The 24,677-nt window shown below is 44.3% G+C and overlaps 1 protein-coding gene across 4 annotated transcripts; it reads right to left on the bottom strand.

The window, feature by feature from the left end:
- Positions 1-2,786: 2,786 nt before the first annotated feature.
- POPDC2 (popeye domain containing 2) lies at positions 2,787-19,620 on the bottom strand. Of its 4 annotated transcripts, none has more exons than XM_066614073.1 (4): positions 18,757-19,620; positions 12,116-12,224; positions 6,528-7,000; positions 2,787-3,220 (listed from the first exon to the last, which is right to left on the bottom strand). In XM_066614073.1, exons 1-4 carry the CDS (start codon positions 19,245-19,247, stop codon positions 3,154-3,156), a joined length of 1,140 nt encoding a protein of 379 aa, XP_066470170.1. In that variant the 5' UTR covers positions 19,248-19,620; the 3' UTR covers positions 2,787-3,153. The 4 variants fall into 4 exon arrangements, with proteins under 4 accessions (XP_066470170.1, XP_066470167.1, XP_066470166.1 ...); XM_066614070.1 differs by having other exon boundaries at positions 2,787-3,239; positions 6,616-7,000; XM_066614069.1 differs by having other exon boundaries at positions 3,149-3,239; positions 6,491-7,000.
- Positions 19,621-24,677: the final 5,057 nt, after the last annotated feature.

The raw sequence follows: 24,677 nt of genomic DNA, 5'->3' as shown, positions 1-24,677 counted from the left end.
AGATGTCCTTGTATCGCAGCTGTGGTCTACCTGTAGGGTGCTTTCCATATACTTGTGCCATGATTAGGCCCTTTGGTGTTTTCCCACTTTCTCCCTCTTTTTTCATCTTCTACCTTTCCAGCTCCTCCCCTGCTACCTGGTTCTTCGGTCCCTGTCCTCCCTGGGCAATCACTCAGATTTCCCTAATATGTTAATATCTTACTCTCCCTTCTTACTTCTCACTTCTATTTTGCACCATAATGTACCCCTTTTCCTCATAAGGATGTCCCCTTTTTGCCTCCTAGAAACCAAGGACACTTAAGGCCTAGTTGTGTTAGTGTGTAGTTGTGTTAGTGTGTTGCATTATATTTTTGATTCCCCTTCCGGGTTACTGTACTTTTATCCTCACTATAAAAGCTATATATTGCTGCACCCATATCCTTGCTTTTCTCTTCATTTCATACCAGGCCAGTGAGTTGTGCCATGAGCCAGTGTTCTTGGTCCATGCAAGTGTAGACAATTTCTCTTGCCTGCACATATGGCATGTGTCTTGGAGCACACCAGCTAACACTATAGCTCAAACAATTAATAAAATATTCTATTATTTTGGTTCTAGTAGGATACATGACTGTAGTATTTACATGCACAGGCACTAAGGTTTAAGATGTCTTAGCATATTTGGCATCAAGGACAGTCAGGCATGCCTGCGCAGTTGAGCACACTCAACCAACCTTGAAAATATGTTGGGTCATTGAACTCTGTGCCTGTGAGCAGCAGAATGTTATGAAGAAGAATTATATCTAGGAATGTATTGCGGTTAAGCTTTTGAGGACTACTGCTTACAGCCAGTGTGAGTCTTAACATCCTCTTAGAAAAGTCCCTATTATGCAGACTATTGACTCATGGGTTAGTATTGTAAACAAGATGAGAGAATGGAAAACCCCAGCCTGTTGTGTAATGTTTGAAGAAGGAATAAAAGGCAGAAAAGGCAGAATCTCAGAACTTCTTCTTCTTCTGCATCAAGCCTTCCTTCTGCATCTAGCTACTATACTTGTCTGTTGTATTCATTGCTCTAACTCTTTGCTGCCTCAAGATCTAACTTTCAAACCCTCAGAGTGCTTCTGCTTTTAAAACTCTCCATCAGGCCACAAGATATAGTCTTGTGTGTCTCCCACCAAGCACGAAGGCCCTCAAAAGCCTTGGGTGCTCCCCAGAGCAGCATCTTGCGCTGCTACACATGACATAACCCAACAAAAAAAAAAGTTTTATTTTTGTTGGGCTGTGTAATATATCCTACTCGCACCAATAGAATTTTTTTTTCTGTTGCTTTGGGAGTTAGACCTATTCTTGGATATATTTGGGATGCTGATTCCAAAATGGCATTGGTTTGACTATATCAGCTCTAGTTTTGGAGCTACGGCATACCCACCTTGGATGTTGATGTGCAGGTGACCAGTTGAATCACATATAAGGTGGTTGGAACCAAAGGTAACAAACTGTGTCCTGAGCAGTGTTACTATGTTATGGGCTATAGTGCCAGATTTAAAATGCTGTATTTCATCTCCTTTTAATACGTTGGATTTACTTGCAGGAGTTTATTTGATTCAGGTCATCACATTTCAAAGAAGGTTGTGATTAAAGATGTGATTCAGACAATCCCAACAATCTATTTTTGCATTCTTTGAATTTCATTATCACAGTCTTGAATATGTGAGTAATCTTGCATCAGTGTCATTCAGTGGTTCTCAAACATTTTTGACTGGCACCTCCTTTGATCTCCTGGGCCATTGGCCACGGCCCCCCATTAGGGCTACAATATTATACATTGTGTAGGGTGGTGGGTTTTTAGCAAGGATTCCATGGCTACCCTGGCTGGTTTCTGCAATTCTCCAGGGAGCCATGGCTCACAGTTTGGGAGCCACTGCTATCATCATTTCTGGTAGCAGCTGCATCATCTTTTTACTTCCTGCACTGCAGTATATTGGATATAAGACTGCTTGCTCTCCCACTCAGTTATATAATATCAGTTTTCTCAGCTTCCTTGAAGAGCCCTGGCCTTCCCAGCTCTGGTTCATATCCACATTCTGTTCTTTTGCACCATATTTCCAGAGCCATCATTTGCCAAGCCAGCCATTTTTACCTCTACTTCGGGTAACATTTGTTGGAAGAGCAACAGTACATATGCAGAGCAACCAGGTATATACAGTGGAGTCACATCATATACACATTTAGCTTACTTAAATTCAAGTATACGCACTCAGCAAAAACAAAAAAGAGGGAGAAAATAATTTAAATAGTGCGAGCGATTCCCTGTGCCATTCCACTCAATTAGTGTATGCGCTGGAGTGAATATGAAATGGGAATCATGATGTTTAAGAACATATATGGTCGATAGTAATTTTGATTATACTGTATCTGATTTTCATCTTACGTGCTGACTTTAGATCCTAACCCCTGCAGACGATTCAACTCTACTGTACTGTGGGTATATAGTATATGTTAATCCTTACCAGTAGGGGGAGCTGTAATCTATCTTGTTGTTAGTGGATTGCTATCTCATACTTTGACTCTCAGTTTCTTCTTTTTTTTTTCTACCTGTGTAACAATGGCTACAGTTATTTCTTTGTTGTAATAAATTTCTTAGCAAACCTCAGCTTTGTGCTGTGTAGGAATGATTGGTTCCTTCAGCTCTTAACCTTCTGCAGCAGGAAGAGTGAGCCATATATCTACATAGGTTATCTCCTTGCCCAAACCATTTCAGGTCAGCCAGGGCTTAGCAAGTACATCTTTGTCAACCAACACAGAAAGCAAGGACAGAAGATTTATTTCCTCTCACTGTGTTTTGTAGCAAGAGAGAACTTACAGACCCTCAGACGAGGGCAAATTCCATTGACTAACTATACATTTTACCGTTCAAGTTGTTTAATGCACCTAATAACAGGACCATGTGACAAGTGTTCAAAAATACAGACCCATATAAATAGGTGGTACCACTATCAGCAAGCTGTGGGAAGTGTCCCACCATCACACTTCAGTCTCACGCGTGTACTTCAAGTGTGTCAGGCTGGTGCCAATGTAACACGCGTGTCGACACACAAGCAACAAGCACCATTCTGATCAGGCATGAGTGACCATAGAGTTGTGTGTAGGACTTCATGATTCAATTATTGTTCTCTATAGTTCTGGGGTCTGAGTAGGAGCCAGAGGGGCTCGTCCTTTTGTGAGGGCTTGACGACCAGTCCTCAGGAGACTTCCAGAAGCTGCAGAAAGGAAAAACAGATTGTTATCTTATGATTGCTGTTTGTTTGTACCTATGTGCCCAGTTCTTCCAGGGGAAAACAAATGTACTTGGGGGACCCACAATCCAAACAACTATTTTCCTCTTATTAGTTTGCAAGGTCTCAATTTCTCTCACAGACTGACAGACCAAAACGCTCAAATCAAACTGTCCCTTTAAAATCAGCCCATGAATTATGAGCCTCTCTATGGTGCAAAATTCTTAGGTGAGTTTTGTACCTTGAAAGTTACTAGGACTATGACAAAAGAGGCTTGAAACATGAGCTCTTGGCTTTATGTAGCCCTGACATAGGTTTTTATGGTTATTATTCATTCCCTAACCATAACCCCATTTGGAAAGGTTTACAGAACTATTGGGCTGTGGAGAAAGGTAAACTGGGCTCCTTGAAGAGTCAGATTCTGGGAATCTGCCCACCTTCCCTCGCAGGCAATTGGTCTTGAGGTACTAGGAGTAGACCATCACTCAACCGTTTTAAAAAATAACAAAGAAGAAAAAGTGGCTATAGGGAAACCATTTGTTAACTGTGTCAGTTTATTGAGGGTTTATGAGAGACAGAGCGCCCAAACCTATTTATGTCTACTCAGAATCCTCATGTCTACTCAGAATCCTCATGTCTACTCAATCCTATGCATGTCTACTATGCGTGTCCCATTATAGTCAATGGGGCTTACTTCCAGGAAAGTGTGGATAGGATTGTAGCCTGAGGGTCATTTTTATTAGTACTGCTAGTATTATCAATGGTTTCACAGCCCGCCAAACGCTTAGACTGGGGTTTTGGGTTCTCACTAATTCAAACTCTACCCAAGAGTTTAAGAATTAGTGAGATATTGCTGTATAAAGTTTGATGTTCCAAGTAGTGTTGCTCATTGCAGTTGTTCAACTGTTATCCTGTCGATATTTATATTGGCCAGATGTTTCTTAAGGGCTTTGGGGATTGGGCCTCGTGCACCAATGGCAATAGCAGGCACTGTACAGTATTTCAGTGTCCATGTCTTTATATTTTGTAATATTTTCCACTTGGTTCTTTTAATCTGATTAGCTCCTGGAATGGCCACATTAATAAGCATCACCTGTTTATACAGTACATGTATATATATTGCATGTTGTGTTCCAATTTTTTAATCTGTCTGCATTTTGAAGTCCCACAGGATTTTGACCTGTTCATTTCCTATCTCCTTTTCAGGCACATGTTCCCACCTTGTCTTTACTGAAGTTATTCTATATTTCTTGCACAAGTTCCAGAGGAGCATAGCAGCAACTTTATTCTGGCATCTTTTGTAATCACTCTGTGGAATTTTGCTGCACCCACTTACAATGTGATCTGTCATTTCATCATTTTCTTTGCAAAGCCTACACTTGGCATCATTTGGGATCTTTTCCACTTTTGCTTTAAAATCTGTTTGTAATGTCTGGTCTGGTGCAGCAAATATCAGTCCTTCTGTTCCTTTCTTCAGTCTGCAGCTACTTCCAGTTGGAGCCCTTGTATACCTTTTCTTCTGTTTTCTTGATGTATTGGCTATGCAGTGGTTTATTATATTATGCATCTAATGGATTTTTCACTGTTTGCTGCTTGAAGGCCTCTCTTGTTCATTACAAGAATTCTCATTGTTCATTCTCTACAAGTTCATTCTCTCTATTACATCTTAGTAAACTTCTGCCAACATTTTTTCTTTACTGTTCTTGATGTAGTCCTTATATGCCCTCTTTTATTCTTTCACTGTTTGTTTTACTTGCAGTAGACCTTAGCCAGCAATGTTCCTAGGTCCTGAGGTGACCAATTGCGGACTAATCAGCCTATAGTTTTCTTTACTTACCTCTCCTGGACCATATAGTCCCCAGCCAGCCCATAGCATTCAGCACACATTCCATCAGCAGCACTGCATGCTCTGGGCTGGCCCTGGATAGGACTGGGTTGTAAATCAAGCAGAATTATATAATGGAACAACCTTTGTCCAATTGCTCCCCACCAATCCTGTTGGCTTCCTGCTAACAATAAAATAGGAGCAGAGGCAGTAAAGAGGTTTCAAAGGAAAATAGTTTACTTACAATTCAAAAGTATGTACATCCCTGGACAGGTCCTACACTTTCGAACAGGGAATCCTAGAACTATTCCCTTTGCATGTGTGTGTGAGACCTCATGGCATGGTGGACTCCACACCAGCTGGCAGAGCTCATGGAGAGAGCTGAAAATCACATTGGAAGGGGAGAGATGGAGGGGAGAAGCCAGATGGGGATAAAACCCCACAAATGAAAGAGAACATGAATAATGGCCTGACACAGCGGTGGCCAAACCCTGGCCCGGGGGCCACTTGCGGCTCTCAGCGACTCCCAATCCAGCCCACTGGAATCCCCCAGTCTCCAATGAGCCTCTGGCACTCTGGAGACATGCTGGAGCCTGTGCTGGCCCAACACAACTGCTCTCAGCATGAGGATGACTGTTTGACCTCTCGCATGAGCTGTGGGATGAGGGCGCCCTCCACTGCTTGCTGTTTCATACGTGTGATGCAGCAGCAATAGCAAAGGAAAGGCCGGCCGGCCTTGCTTTGTTCAAGGCAAATATGCCTTGAGGTATTGCAAGACTTTCATTCATTCATATAAGTTCCATCTCTAATATATTCATTTATTCGAACTTATTAAAATTCTAAATGTAAATTAATTCTTTTTTTCCCGGCACCCAACACAGTGTCAGAGAGATGATGTGGCCCTCCTGCCAAAAAGTTTGGACACCCTGGTCTGAGATAAGTAGGCTTGGAATCATCTGCCTCCTGGACAATACACTGCCCCCTGGAGGTGGTTTTCCAACATCCAATAGACACCACATACAAAGGACTGTAATATGTCATTCAAGCAGTTAGGCTGATCTGGCCAGATCACCTCACAACCAGAGATTAATTTTCAGGTTCCTACAAACACCAGAACCGACTTCAGATGGCAACACTTAAAGTCTTGACACTTCCAAATAACAAATTCACTGGACCTAATTTTGTCCTGCATTTTCCAACTGATTTTTGTGCACTCTCTGTGATGGTATGTAACCTGACCGAGTCACCAAAATCAGATCCCACATACCTAGCAGTAGGAGCTCTGAGCACCCTCACATCCTGCAAGGAAAACTAGCAGAATGGTGCGCACCTCATGCTGGGCACATCAGTCACCACCTCCCAGCACACACTGTTGTGTTGCCTTCCACAGGCACAAAGAGTACTTACTTACACAGAGTGATGTGTGCCCATGTTAGAAGTGCCCTCACTTCATATATTCCCCTTCGCTCACATAGTCCATAAAAGACCCTGTCATCTCAGCAAAATCTTCCAATACAAGACTGGTAGAGTCCTCACCAGACAGGTCACTGTCAGGCCGAGTTTTCCTGGGAGGGGCAGGATGAGGCACAGAGCAAGGGGCCATGGGAGCTGTCTGGACAAAGGTGGGTGAATGATGGCATAAGGGTTCTGAAGGTTTTTCACTTCCTCCTGGTTCTTTCTCCACCTCAATGTCTGAAGAGGTGGGTCCCAGGAGATGGTAGATGCTGGGCAGACGGATGTCAAATCGTAGGCCAAACTTAGCAAACAGCTTTTCGTTCACGGCATACAGCTTCTCTGATATGTCATGGCCCAGGAGGACTGAGAAGAGACGAGCAATGTAGCGCTCCTTTGCCAGGAGCAAGTAGAGCTTCTTCCTTTGCCAGGTGATGAAACTGCAGTCGGTCTCTGCTGTAAGTGTTACCTGCCAAGGAAAGGAGAGCAAATTTAAAATGTTGTAAACCGCCTTGACTGCTCTTATCGGGAGAAAGGCAGGGTAGAAATTCTTTGAAAAATACATTTAAAAAATCACTGAAATTGCCTCAGCAGTTAGTCAAGGGCTGGCCAAAAGTGTGATCATTCTTGATACCTGAGAAATCTGTTTCCTGTACCTTTTGTAAAAGGCACTCTAAAGTTCAGGAAGGGGAATAGGGAATGGCCCAAGAAACAATTTGGACAAAGCCAGTTTAGCCATTTGAATGTGGAATCAGAGGGGCAGACAGAGAGCAAAGAGTTTTAAGTGGCATTATTTTAAGCCTGAGTGCTGTTTTAGGGGGCTGAAACAATGGCTGTTTGGAATCTGATGTGGGGTATGGTTAGAAGCTATACTTTCTTTATAGATATGTATTTGTCTTCACTGTGCTCTGCTTGAACATTTGTAAATAAAATTATTTTTTTAAACATTTATACCCTGCCCTTTTGGCCTGAAAGGGTCTAATATGAAGACATCAAATGACTCCACTGGTATCTCATTCAAAGGATAGTTGTCACCCTATCCCTCAGCTCCTTATCACTCAGGGAAGTAGGACATGCAAAACAATATAGTCTGTAAGATTGAAAACTGGAGATCATTGCAGAAAATTCTGGAAGATTTTAAAGCCTGACCCAAGAGATGTGGTTTTCTTTTCTCAGTGAGTACAATCTGGCTAGTAAATAGATGACATTTCACAAACTGGAGTGAGTAAATGAGCCGCTGGCATGTGGGTATTGCAAGAGCTGGGCCAAGACATGCAAGGGGCCTCCCTGTGTCCAGGTCTCTTTGGCCAAGGACCAAGGAATGGTTATTTGGGAAGTAGAACATGGACGAGTGACACGGCATGTCCTTGGGCTGGATATTTAATGCTGCTGGCTGCAAGCAGCTGCTTTGGCCTTATTACACACAGGACCCAGAATATGAGAACTTATCTGAGCTAAGCCTGACAGGCTCCAGGGGACAGCAATCCGGTTTTTCCAAGCAGCAGTTCCTAGCCTATTAGACAGCATGGTAATTTGTATAAATTGATTCCAATTACACCGAAACCAAGATCAAACTAAAATTAAGTGTTGTTATAAATGTCAAACCCAATAAGCAATCTTTCCCTGTTTACAGCAGCAAAGAGGGGCTTTCTTGAAACATGAAACAAGGGCCCAATGCTATGCAAGACTCTAGCACAAATGTAGCTGCAACACAGCTCTGAGGTAAAGAAACAAATGTTCCTTTTCCCTGAGGAGGCCTCCGTGATTGCCCTCCCACTTCAGGGTGTCCAGCTGGCACAGCTCCATCCTTACTGGAAAGTTGGATCAGTCTGGGCGCAAAGTTTGATAAATATACAAGTAGTTGTCTGATGGAACCAGTAACCTGTGAAATCTCAATCTGTTCACACTCTTGGCCAAACAAGACATGTGACAATCATGTATATACTTCCCTTGTGTTTTTTTTCTTGAATCAAAATCAGATTTACAGTCCAGTCCTATCCTCCCTGGAACTGCTGGTTACAGCGGCACCAAAATGGCTACTGCTATAGCCAGCAGGACCAGGGAGGCTACTGGAAGTCTTCTCATGCAGTGGTGTCGCTAGGGGGTGCAGGGGGTGCGGGCCACACCAGATGACGTGCACGGGGGGGATGACGCGCACAGGGGGGTGACGCACACTGGGGGGGTGACAAGCTAAAATCACGGTGGTTAGGAGTAACCTCAATATATTATATACTGTTGGATGCAGAATTTTGAGTGGAATGCAATGCAACAAACTAAAGTGAAATATCTCCTTTCTATCAAAAGCTATGGCCAAAAAACTGGAGAGCAAAAAATGCATGGATCCCTATGGAAAGTGAAAGTGAGCCATATTGCGCGTTTACTCACGAGTAGGCAAACTTGCCTTAGTCCGTTGGAAAGGGCAGGCTGAGAGGAATCCAACAACACCAGATTGGTCCTGATCCAATAAATGCAGCCCCCAAAAACACCTGAGAAGGAAGTCCCTCCCTCCAAGTAGATGAATATATTTCGCCCTATGGAAAGTGAAACTAAGCCTCATGGTTGAGTTTACTCAGAGTAAGCAAACGTGCCTTGGCTGGTGGTCAGGCCAGGCAAAGGGGAATGTGAAGCCACCGGAATGGTCCTGATCTGATGGAACTGGAGCTCAACAAATGCTCCAGAAGGCAGCCTTCCCCCCCCCTCCACTAAAAAAGAATCAAAACAGAGGCTTCAGCTGATAAGGTGAACCTTTTTGAGACTTGCAAAGCCAGGTGGACCCTGACAGTGATCTGGTTTAAACAGAAGTTCTTAAATTGAACTGGGCACTGGGTAGGGCTGAAAACCTTGCTGGTTTTTTTTTTGGGGGGGGGGGTGTTATTGCAGGCAGGCTTCAGAGGAAATTCACTTTGTGGAACAGGGCTGGCTTCTGCTTATTTAATTATTTGTTTTACTTTAGTTATTTATATTTATTTATTTTAATTTTCCTGATGATGTCACTTCTACCATGACATCACTTCTGGTGGGTCTTGGACAGACTGTCATTCTAAAAAGTGGATCCCAGTGCTAAATGCTGGTGAGAATAGGATTGGGCCCTTAGCTGTGATTCTGAGTGGAAAAATGGTGAGGGTACAATGAAGAATTATTTAACCCTCAGTAGGCTGTCATACTCAAATCCCTCTCCCAATTATTTTTCTCCCTGCAGGGGAAAAAATTGATATCTTTTCCTCTGCATGGAGAAAATGCATTTGAGAAGAGAATAACCTTGAGTGGCAAAAAAAAAGGGGGTGGGGAGGGTTAAGGACTCATAAGAACATAAGAACAGCCCCACTGGATCAGGCCATAGGCCCATCTAGTTCAGCTTCCTGTATCTCACAGCGGCCCACCAAATGCCCCAGGGACTCACACATACACCATACCACCATTCAGTGTTGAAACTTTCTAAGGTTGTTTTTTTTTTTTAATAGGGAAAAGATAAATGTGACCAGTCTGTCACATATCTAGTTTGAACCTGATCCAGAGGCAGTGTGAGAAGAAAACAACATAGAAACTTTCAAAAATTAGTGGGGTCTCTGCAAAAGTTTGAATTTGAACTGAATTTGGACACAGAACCATCACTGGCATCTTTAACTGTGAAGCTGGCTGAGACTCTAATCTTGGACCAGTTCCAACTCTGTCATAGCCTTTCTTCCTAAAACAGTGCACTGTATATCTGCATTCCTTACGTTCCCTTTATCTCTTGTAACTCTGTCGTTCCTGAAAGGATGTGTTCTATGAAGGTGTTGGCATCAGAGATAACTGCTTAACACTCCCTGCAGGAATAAATGCTTTCCACTTGTCCAAACGATGGCCTGCAACTCTGTGTTCTATTTTCAAACTTCCTGCAAACGTGACAATTTGTCACAGACTGTGCTCCATACAACAAATTCTTGCAGGGTCTCTCCTATTTCAAATTCTGATTTGGCATTCTTGAGAGTAAGCCCCACTGAGTCCAGTGAAACTTACTTCTGAGAAAACAAAGGCATACGAGGATGGTGCTACACATGTATTGTACTTTCTGATACAGCCCAGTCTTTCAAAGTGTGATGCTATCCAATGATGTTAAAATTACTAGTACATCCATCTGATGTAAGCCTTACAGGAAAGGAGATGGAACCCTGACATCAACTTTGCAATTATTTTCCTCACTCATCAGGAATTGTCTCCAAAATGACAAAGGACGCAATCCTAACTCCTTATGTCAGCGCTTTCCAGCACTGACCTAAGGGCAATGCAGCTCTGAGGTAAGGGAACAAACATTCCCTTACTTTGAGGAGGCCTCTGTGAGTGACACCCAACTGCAGGATGCAGCACATGTCCCATTGGCACCAACCGCTATGCCAGTGCTGGGAAGCACTGACATAAGGGGCTAGGATTGCACCCAAAGTGATACTATCCAAGGTTGCTTCCATACTAAAGATGAGAGCCAGGATGGTGTAGTGGATCAGGAGTTAGACCTGGAAGACACAGATTTAAATCCCTGCTCAGCCTTGGACCAGTCATCTCTTTCAGTCTCATCTACCTCACAGGGTTGTTGTGAGGACGATCCATGTACCCTCTATCCATCTACCATGTACCCTGAGCTCCTTGGAGGAAGGAGGTGATATGTATAAATAAATAAATAAATAAATAATTGAAGCCCTGTAGTCCAACCAAGGCATTGCAAGAGCAATTACAACAGAGCCTGGCAGGATGTGGCTGCCAGAGACATAAGAAAAAGAGGGAGCAGGCAGCTAAGTTGCTGAGAGAGTGGTCAAAGGAACAAACATGATTTGGGAAAAGCCTCTATCATATTTGTCAGTCTAGTAATGATTTTATTACTACTACTACTACTACTACTACTACTACTACTACTACTATTATTATTATTATTATTATTATTATTATTATTATTTCCCTTTACTGATTTTTTCAAAATCACAAAAGAAGGGAACAAAAGAAAGAAAACACAAACATCAAACAAGAGTAACTTGTTGCTTACCCAAGCTCCAGGTAAGACTTAAAATCCAAAAAAGACTGGGGTGATCATTATTATACTTAGGGTAATACAAATCCTTGTATTTCAGTTAAAAAAAAAAAAACAACTATTGTGTTTTCCTTGTGTTTTGAATTCTAATGTCCACATGGCATCCATTTACTCTTTAGCTACCAATGGTGTTGTTTTGTATACTATGAAACAGAAAGACAGATGATATGTGTCAAGTATAGACCCAGAAGCATATAAAAGACTTCCTGCCCTCTCCAGGTTGATATTGTGTCTGCTGAACAGTAGCTGAGAGTCAGTTTCAGACCAAACTCATGATATGTGCAAACATGTGGCTGGAATCCCATGGGGACAGAAGTACCTGGGGGAAGAGATTTGGAGGACAGAAACACTATATGAAAAGAGTTGAGTTATTGTTCAATAAGCACAAGCACAGAGGCCTCTTGGCCACATGGGATGGCTTGAGTGATTCTTTAGATTCCAGTCTCTGTTATATGTTTCTAAGCAGGAAAATAAATAAAGAAAAGGTGCACAAAACTGTCAGGCAGTTAGGTTTTGCAAGGTTACCTGAAATGTTCCCTCTTCAGAAGGCCTCAGTGATTCCCACTCTGGGGAATCCAGGAACTGATATGGGAAGATATAATGGAGAAATTGTCCATCTTGGCTTACTCTAACCCTATAGCAGGATGAAAAAGACAAACTTTAAGCAGATTTTAATTATTTTAAAATATTATATCCTGCCTTCTAATTAATCTTTTTTCAAGACAAATTGTATTATCTAAGTAACAATAAAAAGAACTAAGTAAAAAGTAAGAGCCACGATGGTGTAGTGGTTTGGGAGTTAAGCATCCCTGGAAGATCCAAGTTCAAATCCTCACTCACCCATGAAGCTTCCAGGGTGATCATGGGACAGTCACTCTCTTTCAGCCTCATCTACCTCACAGGTTTGTTGTGAGGACAAGAGGAAAGATGGAACCATTTACATCATCCTGAGCTCCTTCTAGGAAGGGTGGTGTAAAAATGTGAAATAAATAAAATAATAACACTTTTTAAAAACTGTTGCAAATATGTATCCACGAAATAGCACATATAGTTCTAAAGCAGCAAAACAGATATAACCTAAAGCATAGTAATCACATTTACTAAATATTAAAATGTGGGGTTAATAAAACTTTTATCCTGGTGCCGACTGCTCAAACTCATAAAACCGGGGAGCGAAATGAGTAGCTCTGGGGAGAACATGGCAGGGTCACATTAAAGACCCTTCCCCACTGGCTACCTGTCTAACCCCTGTTTGCAGGGGGAAGCCAGAGAAGGTTATCTGATGATGGACATATTTGTGTTAGAGCAGGCAGCCCATGCAGACAGCACCACTACTAATCTAGTATGAACATTTTTTCCTGGTATTTAATTTCATTCATTCATTCAAGTTGTAACCCGTCTTTCTCCCTGGAGGACATCCAAGGCGGTTAACAGCAATTAAAATACATAAAAGATATACCATACATAAAAAACTATAAAATACAAATAGAAGTATAGCGAATAAAAGCGGAATGAGAGGTATGAGAGATACAGCAGCTGTAGACGGTGACACACCTGGTAAATGTTGGCATTTTTTAAACAATGCCGTGGGAGCAGTTGTCACCACAACTGATGTGACCTAAACATGGAAGAAACAGGCAGAGAAGTAGACAGGCAGATGAGCCTAGAGAACAGGAAGGGATGGCACTACCCCCCCGCCTAATGCTGCTGCTGAGTTTGCTCACATACCAACCAGCATACCGCACAAAGTGCCAGCTGCTCTAAGTGTGACTGCTGAAAGGCAGTAATAGCACACTTTGCCACTGGGATGCAGCTCCCTCCCATATCTCACCTCCCCTTGTCAGGGGCATGTCGCTCTGTGTGTGAAGATGCTGGGAGTCCCTTCCTCACTCCACTTTGTAATGATCGCAATCAGTCATCTGTACCCAGGAGCGATCCAAGTGGATCTGTTGCCTGAGCTGAGACAGATCCAGCCCCTGCTACCTCATTATACCCTCCTCCTCTTACATTAAAAAAAACAAAACCTACCTCATGTACATTATCAGATGTGCACCACCACCTCTGTTGCTGCCACTGTCTCCTCCTCCTCTCCTGCCCACCTACTTAATATAACCAGTCAGGTAGACAAGGAGAGTATGAGAGTATTTGCATCCTGGTCAATTGTGTTCTGGTCAAATGTGTTCTGGTCATTGGCATCCCTGGACATTCACGTCTGATTTTTTTTTTTTTACATTCTGGTTCTTTGCGTCGCACTATACATGGGCGACAAACTAACTATAACTAGGGAACAAACCCCATGCTATATATGCTAAGCCTCTTCTCCCAGCCCTAAGCCTACCTTTGCATTTTAAAAATTATAAAGTACATCTAATATAAATATACATATATGGGGACACAAATGTCTGGGACACCAAAAAAAAAAAATGGGCGCAAATGTTCAGGGACCCCAATGACCTGGATGATTTGGCCAGGACACAGTTGTCCAGGATGCAATGGTCCCATCACCGACAAGGAGGGCAAGGCAAGGAGGGCTGGGATGCTACAATCCCCAGCTTCCCCTTGAGTCATCACTGTCATTGCTGTCCTTGTTGCCTCCCTTGAAACAAAAAGAATTGTCAAAGCAAGAGAGGGGCAGCAGTGACAAAATGCTGTATTATGAAGCAGGGCTGCATTGTGACCTTTGTGGGTTCTGGGTACTTTTGCCTTTGTGGGCCCCTCCCAACATAATAATATCAATATTAAAAATTAATATTTTTTTTAAATATTAAAAATTATTGTTGATATACGGATAACTTTAAATACTTGGATATTTAATTTCTGTTTGAGGCCAAATTTAATAGATTTCTGTGGGCCCTAAAAGTTTTGTCTTTTTCTGGAGAAAAAAAATCAAAGCATTTTCTTGGATCCTATATGTTCATATTTTTTCTTCTGATTTTAAAAGAAATTAAAACATTTTTGTGGATCCCTAGGTACTATGCCTGCAATGGATAAGTCAGCTCTGGCTATGGCGGGGGGGGGCGGACATATTACTGGTCTGGATCAGTCTGCTGCTGCATGCTGGGTGGTACTTTTGTGTGTAGAATGTTGTTGATATGTTTTGCATGTCCTGGCATTTGTTTGCATGTGTTGTGTTGCGGCACACCTTTGAGTGTGGCATGCATGTTTGCATGTCTGTATGCACACTATGCCTACTGTCCCTAATGGGTAAGTCGTCCCCAGTAAGAGGAAAGGGGCAGTGCTGGATGAAAAAGTGGGCTGCCACTACCCTGATCCCCCTCCTGCCCATCCTTAACAAGCAAGAAGATTGGAGAGCCCATTGAAGTAGCATGGTGCGGGGTGGGCTGATGTGGAGGATGGACAGGGCACCTCTTGTGTTTGCCGCTCCCTCCACGTCGCCACCTGAAGCTGGCACTTCAGTCAGCCTCATGGCTAGGCCGGCCCAGTCTGAACCAATCATCTTGAGTGCAGACACCCATTCAATGCACCGCCACCAATCACATTTTGGAAAGATTTGCAAGTGAACCGGGCATGCAATACAGCAACCTGTGCTTTCGACAAATGGTTGGGGTAACCAGCTGGCCACGGCCATAGCTATAAGTTGGTCTCCAGTTACCTGTGCCAAATTATGACTAGAAATCGCCTGACAAACATGGCCACTTAGAAGAGATGGTCTAAAAGAGAACGCACACACAGATCACATGCAGTGAATATGCCAGCCGTTCAGGACAAATGCTGCACATCTATTCTCCCTGGCCATTTAGGAAGAATGTGCAAATTTTCCTTTGCTTTATGGGGAGCCATGTGGAAAAACCTCTGTTCCACAAAAGCAGAGAAGTGACTGCTGGAAAGCAAGCCTCCCTGAGGAGAGTGTTCTGGAGACGGGCTGCTCCAACTGAGAGGACCTTCTCCCCAGTTGCTCCACTCCTCATATTAGATTGTTGGGGCCCTCTGATAAGTCATGCAGGGCTTTGAAAGATAAGCACCAGCACATTTAATTCTGCTCAGAAGCAGACTGAAAGCTAATGCAGCTGTTCAAACGTTGGTGAGGTATATTCCCAGCATCTGGTCCAAGAGTTTAGCAGCTGCTATTTTGCACTAACTGCAGTTTCCCAGCAATCTTTGAAGGTAGCCTTACATACAGTACAACAATCGAATCTGGAGGTTGCCAGAGCGTGGATAGCAGAGAAATACCCATTTACTCTGGGATTGTACGCAAGATATTTCTGGCTGTCTTTTGAAAGAACCAGACTCAACAGAAAGATAAAGAGTTGGCTTGAAACACATTAGCACAAGAAACCTTTCTCTGAGCACCTTGAGGTCTTGTCTGTCCCATGTTAAAAAAAGAGCCACTTGTAACTAACTAACTAACTAACTAACTAACTAACTAACTAACTAACTAACTAACTAACTAACTAACAGCCCAATCCTGAGCTGCCTGCAGTGCCCAGGCTCGGTGGCTCCGTGGAGGGCTGCTGCCGGATCCTGCGCCTCCCACGCTACCGTGGGAGGCACCTCAGGAGAAGGGGACATTCTTCCCCTTCCCCTGAGTAAGGGAAGCAGCCCCACAATGGGTCAGCGCTAAAGTAAAGGCGCTGGAACACCTCCCCCACACCTCCGCCACACCCCCACCTCCTGTTCCGCAGCCCGGTAGTCCATCGAGCCACAGAACCCAGGTGACCACCGTGCGCTAGCCCAGCTCCGGCCGGCGCTGGGCTAGCTCCGGCGGGAGCCTGGTGGTGAGCCCCACAAATGTGTGACAGAATTGGGCTCTAGGACCCAATTCTATCAAATTTTCCTGTGCCGGTGCTGATGTGCCTGTGGGATCTGCACTGCTTCTTGTGTTGGGGAGGCAGTCTTGGGGGCCTCCTCAAGGTATGGGAACATTTGTTCCCTTACCTTGGGGCTGCATTGCAGCTGCCAAGGTGCTGAAAAACTGGATAGGATTGGGCCCTAAGGCTGCAATCCTAACCAAACTTTCCTGAGAGTAAGTCCCATTACTCTCCCATTACCTGAGAGTAAGCCCCATTGAACAAAATAGGACTTCTGAGTAGACCTGGTTGGGATTGTGCACTAACTAACATGATGATGATGATGATGATGATGATGATGATGAGATTTTTGCACAGTCAGGTAGATGTTATTGACTGGTTTGTTTTGTCCAAAAATTGTTGTTGTTGTTAATAAGATTCATATACCACTTTTTAGCAAAAAAAAGTTCACAGAACAATTTTCAGAGCAAAATACAGTAAATATTTACTTCACCAAGGGCCCACTCCTATCCAGCTTTACCACCCCAATGCAACCACAGTGCAGTCTCACGGGAAGGGAAAAACTTTCCCCTTACCTTGAGGAGGACTTTGTGTCTGCCCCCCCCCCCCGCCCAGTACAGGATTCAAAGCCCTGTTGGCTCAGCTGCATCAGTACTGGAAAGTTGGATAGGATCGGGCACAAAGTTGCCATTGTCATAAGGGGTTGCTTAACAAATACCCTATCTCAGGGGTGCCCAAACCCCGGCCCTCGAGGCCTCTCAATGCGGCCCTCAGGGAGCCCCCAGTCTCTAATGAGCCTCTGGCCCTCTGGAGCTTTGTTGGAGCCCGCACTGGCCTGACGCAACTGCTGTCTCAGTGAGGGCGACTCTTTGACCTCTCACGTTAGCTGTGGGCTGAGGGCTCCCTCCACTGCTAGTTGTTTCATGTCTGTGATGCAGTAGCGCAGCAAAGGAAAGGCCAGCCTTGTTTTGTGCAAGGCCTTTTATAGGCCTTGAGCTACTGCAAGACCTTCATTCATTCATATAAGTTCATCTTTAATATATTCATTTATGTAAACATATGTAAATTTATTCAAATTTTAAATGTAAATTAATTCTCCTCCCCCCCGGCCCCCGACACAGTGTCAGAGAGACAATGTGGCCCTCCTGCCAAAAACTTTGGACACCCCAGCCCTACCTCAACCCAGTTCCCATCTTTACAGCTTGTCTTTTCGAAACCTCTTTTGAAAAAGCCTCACTATTTGCCAGCATTCTCAACTGCCTGAAAATGGGTTGTTTTCTACGACTACAGAACTATCACCCTGCTCCCATAGGACACTAGCGATTTCTCAAAGCTCTGAGGCTCCAAGTATCTGCCACGCTACAGCCAGCTGCAGTGCAGCTTGACAGCCACTTCTCCCCTGCAAAGTGTTCTCAGGACAGACAGCTTCCAGAAGAGAAGCAGTGGGGAGGGCAGTTACTGAAGTCTTCTCCTGCTTACTGCTTTTCCCCTAAACCCCCCCAGCTACTAAACCACTTTGTGAACTTTTTGTCAGAAAGTGGTATATAAGTACTGTAGTAGTAGTAGTAGTAGTAGTAGTAGTAGTAATAATAATAATAATAAAATTACAATGTCCTAGGCCCCTGGGTGGGGCCCGACTAGTAGTTAACGCCAAGTCCAGCTAAAGTGATATGCAAGATAATAATAATAATAACTCCCTGCCCCAAAGAATTCCAGATCCATGTTTTCTTGGGCTGTACCACTTCAGACTGCAAGTACAGACTCATACAACTGAATATTAGAAAGTCTTCCCACAGAGACATTAGAGAGAAGAGTCCGAGCCTCCACTTGCTATGGTTTTTTTGTGAAGGATTTTTTTTTTTTCATGAGGAACCATTCTGTCATAAAAGTTCCCACCTCCAGACTGACTCATACAATCAATACAGTCAAAGTTGCAGTCTTAAGTTTCATGCTTAACTTTCGTTTGTAGGCTTCACTATGGAAGAGGACAGTTGGTCTTTCCGGTCTGGTTCTCAAGAGGAGGTGAACTTATTTTACAACAGTCCTCTTCCGTAGTGAAGCCTACAAAGTTTAGCATGCAACTTTGATGCTCTCTGTATGTTCGTCAATATACCGCTAATGAGGCCAAAGCCATAAAAAGTATATTCAAGCTGAGCAGAACCCAAACCCACTCACAGCAGCTGTAGACTCACTTGTCACTGTCAAGACTCACTTGTCTTGTCAAAATAACAAGAAAGCCAGTGAGACATAACTCCCCCACCATGTGCATACACTTTTTCTATGGTAATGGTTCCCCCACTGATTGATTTTTCTATCAGCTGCTCAAGGAGTCTTTTAAGTGAAGGAACAAAGCAGGAATGCTTTAAATAAATATTGTCAGGAGGAGGTAAGACCTACCTGCCTGACAGCAAGAATGACAGATGATCAATGGACGTCTTGCCTTCCACAGCATAGGTTTGGTCTTTGGTCAGCGGCAGAACCTGTTCTTCACAACATTTGACAATTTCTTTGTAGATCTTAAGAGGTACTTGCAGAGGCTGGCAAACTTGTTTGTAGAGCTGGTCAAATTCTTCAGAAACGGTGTCCTTTCGGAACTGGTAAGCTAGGTGAGCTAATTGCAGCAAGCAGATGACAACTAAAAGCATGTTCCAAGTGAAGATGTCTAGTCCACAAGCATCTAGCCAGCCCCAAAGAGCAAAGCAGAGGAAGCCAATGGCCAAGAAGCTAAATATGTAGAGGCAGCCAAAGGTTCCACTTCCTCCCATGTATCCTAGGAGGAGGATGCAACCAGCAAGGTGATAGGCTGCTCCCTCTGTACTGAGTTTCCAATCCTCACACAAAGTAGGATGGAAAATGATCCGGTCCAAAAGGGTGCTGTTGGGACTCATTTTCTTGCCTCCTAACTTCCACACCTGTTTGCCTTGAAAATTATATTGAAACACACAAGTGACGCCAATTTCTTGAACTGGAGTTAGAGAGCTGCTCCCCCTCTGTTGGGATATTAGAGGCACATTTTTGAAACTATGAAAGCGTTTGCGCAGAATGCAATCCCTTCCCAGAGAGCATAGGAGCAAATGACTTTCTGTGTGCTCCTGCTGGGCTCTGTGACCCTGCAGCCACCTGTAGAGAGAACCCCAGAAATTCAGTCCCGAAAAGGTAGCGGCCTTTGAGTTTGAGAACGCTTTGGAAAAACAGAGCTGGAAAGAGTATCTGTGACTTGCTCACTCTCCAGCCCTGTAAGAAGTGAAAATAGACACAGGGAAAGAGCAGCTGGGAGGGCAAAAGGGGCGGGGAAGAGACGGAAGCAGAGGGTACTTGTGTTTAATTTGGAATGTATAGCACTGGGCAGCGGGAAGAGGAGAGACCCCAAACGGATACCATGTTTGGAATTGAAATCCTAGAAGCAACGGCCGGCTGTGAGGGGAAGAGAGGCCAGGCAGGCTCACACCACTTAACATAACTCGGAGAACTAGATTACACACAGTATTGTTTGTGCATGTGTCCCTTGTGTTTGTGTTCTGTTCCTGGAGGCCGTCTGAGATGTGATCTCTCTCATATCACAACACACACAGAGAGAGAAAGAGAGAGAGCCTGAAATGCAGGGCAGTATGAACAAGTTGAGTTGGCAAAGAGGGATTACAAACTGGATTTTGTACATACACATTTAAATAGCTACACAGCACAGACTTCCAAAGAAAGGACTGTCAGGACATTTAAAATTAGACTGACGTCCTGGATTAGAGTTTGATTGCACAAGCAGTGATGTGAAATATGTGCTGCAGCAAACTTTGTAAACGATTCACATGGGAGTGTAACAAAGGAAGTGTACTTGATGTGCACAGTTCTTACACTGTGCATCAAGCTGCTTCTTTAGGTTTCTGTTCCTTGCCTCATGTTCCCCCAAACGGCTTCCCTCCACGCAATCACATGCAGAACATCTGTGTTCCAGTAATGAGCAATGAAAAAAGTAGGATTTTCCACTTTTCAAATTCTACTGGCAATCTTAAAAACACCACTGTAGCAAGCATGCTGGTCGCCTGGAAAGAGGAGAGTGAGGAGTGATATGGGGAGAATTAAGGTCCATCCTCCTCTTTACCTGTTTTCTTTAGTAGCAATAATACCCCTCTGAGATGTTGCCACAGATGGTGGGTGGGTGCATCTTGACACTGAGAGGGGCATCACTGTTTGTGTATGGTACTGGTGGGAGAAGCTGCAGTTGCTGAAATTATCCCTTTTATTCATAACCTAAAGAGATACCAGCCCCCTCCACTTTGTACCAGGCAAGTGTTTGCCCTTTGGTTTTCTAGTGTACAGTTTCCCCTTGCTACAGCTCAAAACAACCCTTCCAGCCCCAGTGTCCTGTATAGGTTTGCTGCCTTCCTTTTTCATTGGCAGAGCTCCAGTGAGGATCACCCACTCATTCAGCCACAAGGGAAATTCCTGGAAATTTCCAGCACTGATGCAGCCACAATGCAACCCTGAGGTAAGGGAAAATTGTTCCTTTACCTTGAGGAGGCCTCCATAACTGCTCCCACCACCACAGAATGTAATGCACAACCCATTGGCATGGCTCCATCAGCTCTGGAAAGTTGGGTAGAATTGGGCCCTAAGTTATTTAAGAAAGGGACTGTCTAGCTTGGATTACAAACAGGTTTTGATTTTGTTCTTTGCCATACGAAACTTCTCTGGCAGGAGGGGCAGGGGGAATAGTGGCTTGAGGGATTGAGCTAAACACCAGCTCCATCTGCTGAGCGTTAATGGTTATTTTCATCCTTTGGGAGAAAACTTTTCTTTATGCTATCCGGCCAAGCTCAAGCATTTCCCATGTGCCTGCTTGTATTTTTGCTACCTACTTTTCTTTAATCCCTTTTTGTTTAGAACTTTAAGAAACAAGTTACCGCAGATACTCGCCTATAGGGCGATAAATTTGTCCCAACAGATAGCTCCTGAATCTACCCTTCGCCTTATCTGCAGGGCCACTCGGGTGTCAGAGCTGTTTCAGGCACATTGCGGAACAGCTGTGGTGCTGCTGGGGAGGGTGACATGCCACCCGCTCCCCACCATGCGTGGGGAGCCTGACGGAGCTGCTTGGCTCGCCTGCCACTCCCTCCTTCCCACCTGGTGCAGGGAAACTGAAGGAGCTGCTCCGCTTGCCTGCTGCTCCCTCCTTCCCACCTTAAGCGGGGAGCCTGACGGAGCTCCTCTGCTCACCTCCCTCCCTCATTGCTGCTCCTGGGCATTGCAGTCCCGCCCACTCAGGCTCCCCAAGCCTGGACTCCCAGGCTCTGACTTCCTCCTCCTCTGCCCCTGCTAATCTTCGTAAGGACAGGAAAGCAGAGCAGGAGCCTGGAGCGCGTCCCATGCATATTGTCAGTGGGGCTTACTCCCAGAAAAGTGCGCATAGGATGGCAGCCTTTCAGCCCAAGCCAGTGCATGCCTACTCAGAAGTAACTTCCATTATTGTCAATGGGGCTTACTCCCAGGAAAAGATTGTAGCTTGAAGATGGGGAGAGAAATGGGAGGGCTGCTTCTTCACGCAGTCTACAACTCTGCATCTGCTTCTTCTGAGCAAGAGGGAGGAGGGGAGCCCCCCACACAGCCTCCCTCCTGCCTGCCCGCCCGCCCGCCCCCACTCCTGAACTGCCTGCTTCTCTCTGCCCTTCAGCCCCAGCCCCTCTCTTCCCTCCACCAGCCTTCACTCTGTTGTACTGTTTTCTCCCTTCTCTTCTTCCTCCCCCACTGTCCCTCTTTCTCTGCCCCCTATTTACAAGCCATGCAATCAGGGAGACTGACCAGGAAACCCCCTGACAGTCTTGATCCTGCTGTAAATCAAGAGGAGGAAACAGCCCTCAGACCAGGTGAGGGTGGGCTTGTTGCAGCTGCAGGATGCACCTTCCCTGAAAGTGGAAACACTCCCATCAAATGTCTCCCAAATTACAATTCAGAGCACCATTACTTAGGAATAACACCCAGGGAAAGCAATGGGTCTGCTTCTGAGTAAATAAGAGTTTCAGTTATGTGCATCGGCACTTGGTCACAGCCATTTGCTGTTGCTTGTCTCTGCTGTGAATTGAATTGCACACTCCCGGTTGTGTTCCAAGTTGTATGTTATATGTAGAACTTCTGGCTTAAGAGCAGAAGACTCTGCCTTTGCACTGTTTTGCATCAGCTGTGTCCTGAGAAATTCTGAGTGATAGATCACTTTTTTATGTTTTAAGTTTTTTTCCTGTGCTGGTCTTCAATCACTGGTTCATACATGAATTGATCACCAAAATTAGCTATTGGTGGGGCTTTCACAGTCAACGAGCTACCTCCCTTCCTGCCTTGCGGGCCCTGCAAGGCATTCTGGAGCACTGCCTTATTCCATTCTCTTTCAAGTACCCCTAAAGGTCCCATTGAGTGCCCCTGGGGGTACATGAACCCCAGGTTGGGAACCACTGTTCTATTAGTATGTTGTTTACAGTGCAGTTACTCTTTGATAGTGTTTACAAAAAGATAGTGAAGACCAGAATTTAAAAGTTTATGAATAAAAATGAATCTTATGAACTTTTACTATATTTTTTAATAAATTAGACACTATCAGTTCTTAGGTAACAATTACTGGTAGGTTATTTTTCAGGATCTGGCCTAGGGTAAAATCAGACAAAACTATAATCAGACACCCCCCCCCCAAGTTTATGATCCCGACTTATTCAAGGGTCATAGAAAATTCTATGATGCTTGCCTCAAAACCTGACCTCGGCTTATCTGTGAGATCAACTTATGGGCAAGTGCCTGCGGTGCATTTTGACCTTTCCTCTGCTTGGTCCACACTCATGCGTAATTCGGGGGATTGTCATGTCTCTTCTCTTTGCAGACGCTACTGTGGATTTAACATTTAATAACCACCACTTGGGTTCAGTACTCTCTTTGGAGGGAGGTTTTTCCAGTTGACCCTCCTCTGCCTGGCCTCTGCAGCCTGGGATGGTGGCAGTGAAAACAGCCTACCAACAATCTTTTCTGTTTTGCTGCTTATTTAAGAAATGGAAAAGAGGAAGCAGGAAAGGGTGTGAATGTGCTAACCACTAGTTGTTACTCTCCCTGGTCAGTCTGCCTTCTCCCAAGAGTCCCTTTAACAACTACCATTGTTCCTGCTCTTAACATCCTCCATTTAAAGAATGAGTTTATGCTGTAAATTAAAAAGTCATCCCCCTCCCATCTAGATGAGGTGAAGCAGTGCTTTAGACTGAGCATGCACCTACTGGCCCCAACCTGACTACGATTCTAGGTGGGAGACACGGTAAGTGGTGCTTGTGATCCTGTTGCTTGGAGGACAGCAACACGACTGCAGCAGCAGCACTGGAAGAGTTAGTAGGGGGATGTTGTCCCTCATCTGCATCGTGCTCAGGCAAGCAAGAAAAGCTAGTGGTGGGTCAGTGATAACATGGAATAGCAGGCTGCACAGGGTGTAAGGCACCTCCCACCAGCTTGCCCTCTCCCTAGTCCAGGGGTGTCAAATGCATTTCAAATAGAGGGCCAAATAGTATTCATGATGCCTGCTGAGGGCCAGAAGTTATGCCATTAGGCAGGAAGTGATGTCATTAAACAGGTCATAACCAAAAATAAACACTTTTTCTCACAGGAACTCATTAGCTGCAAATGACAGAAGAGAAAATATGCAAATCTTGATTATATTTCAGGTTATGGGAAAGTCCAATTTCACGTGGGCTGCCCTTTTAGCAGTAACACCTCAGCACTGTTCAGCAGCTGAGAGCCTGAGGGCCAGATAAAAAGCTTCCATGACATCTGCATCTGACACCCCTGCCCTAGTCCTAATCTTTTAAATAAATAAAACTGCTTCAACTAAGTCATGTGTCAGTGGATTTTTTTGAAATCTGGCCAGATTATACTTCTTCCCAGATAAGATTCTTTATGCTAAATTCAATACCAATTTAACAAAGAATACAACAACTGTACCTTACAATGACAGAATGTTAAAACAGCTACTATAGGGTAGCTGTCACAGCTCTATCATCCTTCTCGCTTATAGCACCTCCTGGGAGGTGTAATTTCTTACCTATGTAGTACAGAAAATGAAGTAAAAAAGATGCAGGACCTGTTCTAAAAGCAAGAATGTTATTTCCTCCACTGCTATTGTGGGGAGTGAGTTACACATGTAAGGCCTAAATATCCTACACATCAGACTGTTTTATCTATGGCTCACGTTTCTCACCCATCCCCATCCCCAGCACAAGCAGAGAAGGGTGATTCTCACAGGCCCATTGGGCTTATTGTCTTTCACATCTCCAGAATGAAGATTCAAGCAACCTCTTCCATAA

The sequence above is a fragment of the Tiliqua scincoides genome, chromosome 2 (genome assembly GCF_035046505.1).
Source record: "Tiliqua scincoides isolate rTilSci1 chromosome 2, rTilSci1.hap2, whole genome shotgun sequence".
Classification (NCBI taxonomy): domain Eukaryota; kingdom Metazoa; phylum Chordata; class Lepidosauria; order Squamata; family Scincidae; genus Tiliqua; species Tiliqua scincoides.
The sequence above is the reverse complement of the archived record's forward strand: the minus strand, read 5'-3'. Positions and strand labels throughout refer to the sequence as shown.